The 10,050-nt window shown below is 36.6% G+C and overlaps 1 protein-coding gene across 5 annotated transcripts; it reads right to left on the reverse strand.

The window, feature by feature from the left end:
* Positions 1–445: 445 nt before the first annotated feature.
* On the reverse strand, positions 446–9,776 carry LY96 (lymphocyte antigen 96). 5 transcript variants are annotated; one of them, XM_032713364.1, is made up of 6 exons: positions 9,683–9,776; positions 5,447–5,531; positions 3,933–3,979; positions 2,875–3,003; positions 2,027–2,079; positions 446–1,013 (listed from the first exon to the last, which is right to left on the reverse strand). In XM_032713364.1, the coding sequence occupies exons 1-6, from the start codon at positions 9,753–9,755 to the stop codon at positions 912–914; spliced, it is 489 nt and encodes a 162-aa protein (XP_032569255.1). In that variant the 5' UTR covers positions 9,756–9,776; the 3' UTR covers positions 446–911. The 5 variants fall into 5 exon arrangements, with proteins under 5 accessions (XP_032569255.1, XP_032569321.1, XP_032569087.1 ...); XM_032713430.1 differs by lacking the exon at positions 9,683–9,776 and adding an exon at positions 5,048–5,180 and having other exon boundaries at positions 3,933–4,022; positions 5,447–8,764; XM_032713196.1 differs by lacking the exons at positions 5,447–5,531; positions 9,683–9,776 and adding an exon at positions 5,048–5,439 and having other exon boundaries at positions 3,933–4,022.
* Between the last annotated feature and the right edge of the window lie 274 nt (positions 9,777–10,050).

Below are 10,050 nucleotides of genomic sequence, written 5' to 3' on the forward strand. Positions count from 1 at the left end.
CATTCTTCCCGAAAACCAAATCTCATACTCCACCAAAGTCTTACCCAAGGTCTTGGGTGTGGAGGTGCAGCAGAGAAGGCAGGTGGATACTCAGTGCTGGGCTTCCCAAGGGGCAAAAGCCACAGAAAAAGTTTTAGACATGCTTTTGAGGAATAAATGAGGAACAGATCAACCTGTTGCATCTGAAGGAAACAGCTCATATAGCCTCTGCCCCTTGGACTCTGAGCAAGAGCTAAAAACATTCTATGAGGTTGCAGTTCAGGGCTAAACTCAGCTGTAGTGTATCAGTGTAACTCAAAACGTTCCACTTTGGATGTTATTCACATCAGCTAGAAGCACATAACAAATTGTTACTCCTCTGTTTTAGCTTGGTATAAAAAGAGCAGAACATTAGAAAACATCCAAAGTTAATCAGAAAACAGGAGAATAAAAAACATTTCTCAAATTGATTGTACAAAAAAGTTTTATTGTTAAAAGGAAAAAACCCAACAACTTATGGCAGGGTTCCAAAATTCAATCGCTGTGTTTTAAATTGAGTACTGATGAACTTCTGATTCTTGCACTTCAAAACTTCCAAACTTCCTGATTAGTTTAGCTCAGTCTGAAGAACTTGACTTTATCATAACTCAAGGCACAGCACCAAAATGCAGACCTCAGCCTGTCATCCAGTCAGGGTTATTCTGTGGATTAATCAGAATGCCTGATACCTGGAGATTTTGTGCATGTTGGCTGAGCATCTGATTACAGCAGTTCTATAAACGAGTAAGATTATATATCATACAGCTTTCCAGACAGCACAAGATGTATTCTACCTCAGGAAATTTAGTTTGCTTATTACTTCACAGCTTGGATTCCAGTTGCTTGCAGAAGTGACCTCAGTGTTCTTGAATTATTTGAAAAGTTTGTCGCACTCAGTAAACATCTTGTTTTACTATCATGGTGAAATTCAAGCATATGACCATATTATTCTCAGAATCATCAGAGAATCCTTGTATAATAATATTATAATTGCCCTAAAGCAAGCAAGAAAAAAACAAGAAAATTAGTGCATAATGTTGCCCACTCTTGTCTAAGTAGCTTCTTGGAATGGTTCTGGTGATTTCTGTTAGGACTGAAAAAGACATTCCCATCATGGACTGTTCTCATGAGTATAGTCAGATATATGAGTATATATAAAAAAAAATAGTTCTCAACTTTCTTCTCATGACCAGAGTACATAGGAACAGCAGTCTCTGGTCTAGCAGAGTCCTGTGGGGAAGTGTCAGGTCTGCCATAAGCACTTCATCTATTGGAGGACTGCTCATGGCAGGGGATGTTCCTCTCCACTATCAGCTCTGGGGTTACAAGAGGTGTTGGGCTGGATGGAGTCCAACACTGTTAGAGGCCCATGGGCTTTGGGATAAGGGGAGGCTGGAGATTTTGTATCAGTAGGAGCTCCTTAGTGACATTTGTAGGGATTAATAGGGACGATAAGGGTTTGGAAAGGCTCAGGCAGCTGATGGGGCAGGTGTTGTAAGAGACTGGGTCAACCTGATGACTGATGCTGCTCTTGGTTTAACACTGGAGTACTGCTTTTACTTTTGGATATTGTTATCCCTTTTCAAATCTTCAAAAATGGTTTCAGGGAGCAACAGACCAGCATGTGAAGAGAATGTAAAATAAAGAACAAAATAGGCAGAAAAAATATGAATGGATTATACTCAAACAGGTAAAAGGAAACATAATTTACCAATTAAAATGGAATTATTAAGGTGACATTAACTGATTTCTAAGGTGACATTAACTGATTTCTTTGGTCTTTTCTTCTATAAAATAAGGGAGGAATAATAGAGAAATAATAACCTGAGGACATCCAGTATTTCAAGGATGCTACCATTTTACTCATCACTTCAAACATGAGAAAGTGTTCTGACATTTCCTCTTCTGTTTTCTACAGTTTGGGTGAATGTGTCTTTTCAGAAAATATACACCTGTAAGTATGTAATTTTACTATTATTATTTCTTTATATAAAATGTCAGAAAGTACCTTTAGAAATTGTGTTCTTAAACCTTTAATGTCAAATTCTTCTACAAGTGTTTCTGTAAAACAGAGATAATTATAATACAAATGGTTACTTAACCATAAAGTCATCAATCAGACTGCCTAAATAACTTCAAAGCAATATGGTATATCTCTCAGCAGCAGTTGCCAATGTCATTTACTCTTCCACTGACAAAGCACTCACCTGGTTCTTCTCTCAGAGCTCTGACTATTTGTCAAAATAACGTTAGAAAATAGAAATCAACCACAGTGCTCCTCCAACATCTCCTCCAAACACATCTTACTGTGTTAACTCTGAAGAGAACTGATATAGATTTTTAAAGAAAGAAAAACATAGACTGCATATTTTGACCTCCTCACAGGTCCTTTTTGGCCTTAAGTCTGACATCCTGCCTGAATTCTCTGGATCTGAGCCTGTGTCACGTTTATGCTGGGTAGCCCCTACCAGAGGATTGACTCTTCTCTATTAAAAAAAGCATTATACCTCAGTGGAGAGAATTTCCTAAAAAACCCTAAATAAACTGTGTTCTGGGTATTAGTAGTGCCAATAGTCCCTCTCAAGTTTTCTGTACAGTCCAGTCAAATGTCATCTTTTCACGTCATTTTATAAATGTTAATAATAAGTGTCATACTGAGATGAAGGATATTAGTAATTATCATTTATGGAGATGGAAACTGCAGTACAAGGATGTTAAAACATAGACTTTGGACATTCTCTCTTTTAATGGGGTTTTGGCACTGGAGAACTGGCTGCTCTGAAGTCTGCTGCCTGCCAAGCAAGGCCTAGATTGTGGAGAGAAAAATCTGTTTGCATGGGTTGATGGCACACTGACCTCCTTTCAGCATTTCACACACTGAGTATTCATTGTCACTTCCACTGCACAGGAGCTGCTTCCAGTGAAACACTTTTTCACCATCGTACCAGACATGGAAGACAATCTTCAAAAAGGTGATGTCACTTCCTAATTAAAACATTGCAAGTAAGGACATGATATCTGGCAGGGAGAAAAACACATATGCAGACATGCCACTTGGATAAAAAATAGTTTTCTCTGAAATACAACATTTTTTAAAGACTCCCCCAAAACTGGCAAAATATGTATCTTGAAAACTGTTACATTCAGGAAAAAAAAAAAAGAGATAATTTTCTAAAAAAAAAAAAAAAAATCTAAAAAATATTTGAGTGACTTAATTTCAAAATCTGTTTTAATTTCTTCAGCAAAGATAACAGCACAGCTAACTTAAACACATGCTCAGATGAAGGCTTTACTTTTAGGCACATGTTGCATGTCCTGAATGCTGATGGCCATCATAAAGGTACCTTTCTAGGGAAGAAAACCTAGTCCACCTATTCAGAAGGTGAAGTTTTTGATATAGTCATTTCATAAACATTTCATTAACTCAGCTTGCCAGCTTAAAGCTGGGTTTAAAGATTACAGCTGGGTTCAAACACACAATCTAGTATCTAGTACCATTTTCAGCCTCTGGAACACACATATTCTTCACAGAAGTTCTGCCATACTTGGATGGCCTAATGATATTCTCTCTCCTTAAAAAGACTTGGGACTTCAGGTCAGAAGAGCTTGTGTGTGGCAAACCTTGTTTGCTTTCCCAGACAAACGCATATAGACCTAAACCATCTCAGATTTGCACATACAGTGCCAGACTCCATGCAGGGCTCTAGTAACTGCTCCAACAAGTAAAACTCAAATACACTTATTTTCATAGATCATAATTTCTGTCCATCATTATCCAAGTTTATCCATTCTATTTTCAGTCACAGAAACTGATTTCCTAAATCATCTGGCATTTTGGATGAAGAGCCATCTTTCCACTTGTACTTGATTTTCTGCATTTCCAGATTATCATTGTCTAGTTAAGAGAGACTCACTTGGAATCCAGTTAAGAGTAGCCTTCCAGATGTCTGTTTTCATGATGCTGCAAGGTGTCAAATTAAACACAAAAGCATGAGCTGTAGAATCTATAGGAAAACAATATTTCAAATTGATAGTGTGAATAGGCTTCTCCATGAAAATAATAAAAATATATGTATTTACCCACTCACAACAAACACACATTTAAAAATGCATTTAATATAAGGTATATACAATATATATGTCTTGGATAATATTAAAAATATTAGACAATATAAAATTGTCTAATATTTGTAGTAAATACTAAACATGTATTTTAAATTTTATTATTAATTATTTATATGCTTAGAGGGCAAAACCAAAATAGTATCGCTTTAAGTAACAAGAAAACTCAATTTTTTGGTTGATGATATTTTGCACACAAAACCCATGCAAAAGTGCCTTTTTTTGTCTTTTGAAGATACACAGAATCTCCAGTAGCATTAAGCCAGCATGGTCCTCTGCTGAAAATATCCCAACTTATGCTAACCATGGAACCTATATAAACCTGCTGACAACAGCTAAAAATGTTTTGAATGTACCAGTATATTTTCTAGGATAAGGTAAATGAACCTTCGAGTAGATTTGCTCTATGAGTGACCACCTAGCATTTTTAGAATATGCAAAATATCAGCCCATGACACAGCATGGCAAGAAGGTACACATTATGCTGCCCCAAAACCTGATACCCCAGCAAAGCAGAATATCACATTCCCTCTTCTTTTACATATACTTTAACCTTTTAATTGTAATACATTTGTTAACTCAATTTGCATAATTTATACAATAGAGTAATTGCAAAATAAGTTTAAATTCATTATCTTCTAATATTTCCTGAACCAAAATATGCCTGCTTTACTCGAGGATAAAATTCTCTGTCTTAGCTGCTAGAACCAGCATCGTGGTAATATTTATGCCTATGAAGTATAATTCCTGTTATATGGTAATTAACAACAGAAATAGACTTCAGTTGAACTTTTTTGTATTTTTTTGTATTCATCAAAGAAAGAAATTTGAAAGAAAATTTGCATTTCCTCAGTCTACAGTAATTATCATGCAAACTTAGAAAAACAATTAGCTATATTTTACTTACCACAAAAAGTATACGACATTTCAAGATCTGATGACATACAAAGAAATTCACCAACTCCAGAGGTGAATAAAGTGAAAAAAATAAGTCCAAACATAATCACTTTTTTTTGCTCAGTATCTAACAGAATAAAACTCTGTTTTGAGGAAAGAGGAACAAAATTCAGCACAGTCATCCTCAGTCACACGTCTTCAGGGAAAGTTCAGTTATTTTTTCAAATTCTCTGCAATCTTAATTAATCCTACTGCAGCACCATCAGTTATCATCACAATAAATTTTGTGAAGAAAAAGAATTTCTGCTTTTGTTGCTATATTTTCCCCAGACAACACAGCTCAAGCCACGGGTGAAAAGTGAAAGAGAAAATTGTGTGAAAAGAGGAACGGAAATAAAAACACGATTACCAGAAGTATGTAAAGGGCAAGTATAGTTGAGTCATCAGGTGTAACATTTTTAAAGGCATAAATTCAAACACAGAGTTTCCTGTACCTATTAAAGAAAAGAAAAATTGATGAAAACCAAGACCACTCTTTTACCAATATGTAGTCAGCAACTCTTATTAAGCTTTCATAATAATTTCTCACAAAGCTCACTGTGCTTTAAGAACACACTAGAAATTTGGAGGAGTGTAATTAGATGATATATTTCCAAATGGAGCTGAACGCAACCATCTGACATGTTATTGAGTAGAACCACTGATGTCCTGCATGATGACAGCTACCACCTTCAAAGCTGTATCTATCACAGTTATTTTTCTAAGGGAGAGAAAACTTAAAAATCCATAAAATTACAACTGATAATTCCTACATTTGCCTACCAGAGCGTCTCTGCGACCTTCTCCCAGACTTCCCCACAGTCTCTGTTGGAGAAGCAGCACTGTATGTTTTGCCCAAGAGCACAGAGCCGTGCAAAGGCTGGATTGAGGTGGACCCCGAATATTAGTCAATTACTAACAAAAGCAGTCAAATTTTGATTGGGATGTTTCACATAAGAACACAGAATCTATCTGTCACAACTGAAGATAGTTTACAACCTGATTTCATCCTGGGATGCTGAAAACGTTCCAGGTTGCAGATTTTGATACTCAAGTTTGAGACACTGAAACAAAAACTCTTAAAGCACTTTAGATACATCCCCTTATTTCTGTCTGTTAGTGCATTACACAAAGAATAACACATTTTACCTGTATCTGTTATATCAATTATGTTGATCAAACTGGGTCAGCACTTACTGTACAAACCTGGCAATACTGCTAGTCCCAGCTACAGAAACAGATCAAATAAAGGCTAATACCTCATCAAGAGAGCACAATCACCATCTAGCTGACAGGAAACAATTAAATTTTCCTTCTCACTATAGTAAAATATAGAAAACTACTGAATTTATGGGAGAATGACTTACAGAAATTAAATTATTTCTCACAAGCTACCTTTTTGATTTGTATGTATATCTGCAGGCTACTCTTAGATCAGGAATTGTCTAGGTTTTTTTTTAAAAAAAGAAGCAGTATATAAAATACACAGGTATTTGAGTTTGTGTTAAGCAGGAAACTCAATAAAAATTACAACAAATATAACTTAATCTATCGTTCTGATTTTTCCCACTTCCCATCACAGTGTCTAAAAGCTTTTATTCTCACAATTCTGTATATACCAGAGTAATATTTTATATATTAAAAAGGTAAAATAGTAAAATATTAGGAAATTGGTTTTCAGAAGTCTGAACATGCAACACAAAAGATAATTTCAGAATAATGACACGCACAAAACTATGACTGACTGCGCCCAGAAGATGGGGAGAGTTCCCAGACTAGTTAAGGAAGGTGAGAATTCAATTACAAGTGCCTGAAAGCACCAACTAATGAGTTCATACATGTTATACTTCACAAAATAAAAAACTGAAAAATTAACGTGGCTAGAGAATTCTCCTCAGTATTTCCAAATCTTTCTATAGACCACAAGAAGAATCCCACTGGCCTGACAGAGTTCAAAATTTAAAGGAACTTCTAGCATTCGGCTTTTAAGTAGAAACTCAAAATTATACAACTTTCCTGACAGATCTCCAGAGTACATACTTCACACGCAGATTTTTGTTGTTGTTTAACAGGATACTAAAAATATTTGAACCCTTTGTGATCATAGCAATAACACAGTTTTGTTTCAAGATGGCCAAATCTTGCTTAAAAATAGTAAAATAATGCAGTGAAGTTGAAATAAATCAGGAAAGGCTGTAATAGTTGGAAAAAGAATGGAGTAGTGAGACAGCCACAAAGGAGTGATTAAGCAGCCACTAAAGAAGAGATGCCTTGTGCACCGCACAGTCAAAAAATATTCCTTTCAATCACAAAGCCATGGTCACTGGTATGGAGTGAGTTTAAGCAGTAAGAAGCCAAGCCAGGCTCTCTGCTGAGTCTTCTGGCAGTCCACTAGACTTAGCACAAGTCACAGGCCAGTTTGAAGAAGTCATGAGACGGTACTGACCGTACCCTACCGATAGACACGGTTACGCAGCTGAACGTGCATCCCTCCGTGGCCAGACTTGTGCTGGCGTTGCTGCACACAGACTGGAAAGAGCACTGCAAATTATAAGATTTTAGATAAAAGCTCTCTTAATATAAACGAAGACAACCCTCTACTGAACCTCAGTGACTTTCTAGACCTGGTTCAAGCATAGGTGTTTTTTTCAGACACTTGCTGCAGTAAAGATATAGATGAGGAATTAGTCCCCCCTGGTGGTTTCGGATAGACAGACACATGGGGAAACCTCTGCACCCTCTTCTGCTCCTTCCTTATTGCACTTTATTGTACAAGTCAAGACTATTACAGTGCTTAAAAAAATCAGCTAAGGAAGCTACATTTTAAAAGGATCTGGCTGTCCAAATGGAAGACAGGAGCAATAATTGCTACTAGTATCAGTGCTAAATATCACTGAGGATCATGATTATATAAAGCCAAAACCTTGACCATTGTGTCTGGTCAAATTGTCATTAAATCAAATAACTTAAATAATTTTTAAATCTTTTCACCAAATTCAGTTTTAGATGCTTGTGGCTTTTGATGCTATTGTTGCTATTCATAGAAGTGACCTCTTGTGATGCTCACTAAAAGCCCCAAACTAGTGCACTGTGGTGTGAAGAGTCTGTTCTGTCCCTTTCAACTCATATGAAGGTTACAGGAGAAGGATATAAAGTTCTACATATTTAATTTTGCTAAAACCTCTTTCTATACTGTAATCTTTTTCTTACATACACTGATCCAAAAAGGAAGGTGAAAAGGAGAGAAAAGGGAAGTGGAAAGAGCTACACAATAATGTTACCTTCACTAAAATTTTGTGGACAATTTATTTCAGTTATTTTGAAATCCTTTACAGAATATTCAGTAGGGACCAACTCTGATATCCAATTAACAGCAAATAAAATAAATCCAAGTCTAGAGAATTTAGGACTTATAACACTGGCTTTTAATTGTCTCTACATCTGAGATGCTGAAAGTAGAAGTTTATTCCAAGCCTTCTCACTGATTTTGGTTTAAAACCCTTAAACTAATTCCAATACTTTTATCTTCTTTCTCGATACATTTAAAAAGTACTTAACTTACTTGTTATTGCTCTTCAAACTAATCTCTTCATAGTTGTATTGTTGACTGCAGATGAGTAGTTTGACCAGATGAAACTCTTATAAGTCACTGAAATGTCCCTCAGGAAAGATTTATAATATATATGATCATAATACCATCACAGAAAAATAAATAAGAGTGCACCAGTATAGCAGAGGAAAGTACTCCATCTCCAGTGTTTAGTCAGACAGACTTAAAGATTATGTCCCAGTTCTTGTCACAAAATGTCACTTTAATGGAAAACTCTTTTAAGATGTTAACCACATTTATTCAATAAAGAAAGAGGCAATAGTAACTTAGTTTTCCTTGCAGGACTGTTTGTGAAAGTTTTTGAAGAAGATCTTTTTGCATCTGGAAGCAGACATGGTTTATTCTGATTCTGGCTTTAGGTTGATGCTGAAGGCACTCCAACATAAGGCATAAGGCATGCATTCACAGAACAAAACCACACTCAACTATCAACAGGAAGAATAGAAAAACTGTAGACTCTCTTCTCAAATCCTCTCAACCCATCTTTGACAATGTCTGTAGTGGATAGGGAGAAAGTCATGTCCAAGGATAAAAGAAAGGGGTAGGGTTTCATCTCCTCTACATGCAGCTGATGAAGTGCTGGAGAGAGCCAGGAGAGTCCGCTCCAAGAGCAGTGCACTAGCACATGTCCGTGGTGAGTTTGGTAGCACTTGAATAAGAATCACGTAGTTGTTGAAAGATAGAAAAAGTGCTGTGCATTATTCTGCATATATTTTTTTTACGTGTTGTGGCACTTGGCTTAGTGGTTTGATTTGAATATATCACATTAAACCACTGGAGACTATTAAAGTGGAGCAAATACATACCAGGTGGTATCCTGTGGAAACAATTATGTTGGAAATAACTCACTGCCTCTTGCCAGTAGGCTTACGGCTTGTGTTTTCCAAGCCAAGTTTAGGATTAAAGCTTATACTCTAAAATATTCATTAAACTATTAAAGTTGTCAAAAAGAAGAGAAAGCAGAGGGTGAAGGGAGAAGAAAGGGATGTGTCCTACCTGAGGCTGACAGTAAGCACACCACAGCAACACTGTCCACCCTGGAATTCCAGAAATGGAGACAGCTGGACATATTTTGCGGCTGTTTGCTCTTGTTCTCTGTTATTCCCCGCTTAAAATAGCCTCTTGCTGAGGTCTGTATAGCTCTGGGATAATCTTATTATAGTGGATCCAACTCCTAGCTAGCACACTTGTCCCAGTTCTCAGGCGGGTTGCAGCAAGCTGTGCTGTACGTGGGGGCATGAAGAAATCCATGGTATGAAGCATGAAGAAATTTGTGGTATGACCACAGAACTTCAGAGCAAGCAAATTACAGCAGCTTACCAAGTTTCCATCTATTAAGTTATACGGAGCAACTGTAATAATTC

Source organism: Chiroxiphia lanceolata, chromosome 1 (genome assembly GCF_009829145.1).
Source record: "Chiroxiphia lanceolata isolate bChiLan1 chromosome 1, bChiLan1.pri, whole genome shotgun sequence".
NCBI lineage: Eukaryota > Metazoa > Chordata > Aves > Passeriformes > Pipridae > Chiroxiphia > Chiroxiphia lanceolata.

What these genes read in the sequence shown, in the direction of transcription:
- LY96 (XM_032713196.1), bottom strand. Translation starts at nt 5,219, where the DNA reads ATGACTGTGCTGAATTTTGTTCCTCTTTCCTCAAAACAGAGTTTTATT. An exon ending in GTGTGAAATGCTGAAAGGAG is followed by an intron (nt 2,080 to 2,874) that starts GTCAGTGTGCCA and finishes TCTGTTTTACAG; the next exon opens with AAACACTTGTAGAAGAATTT. An exon ending in TAAGAACACAATTTCTAAAG is followed by an intron (nt 1,014 to 2,026) that starts GTACTTTCTGAC and finishes TGCTTGCTTTAG; the next exon opens with GGCAATTATAATATTATTAT.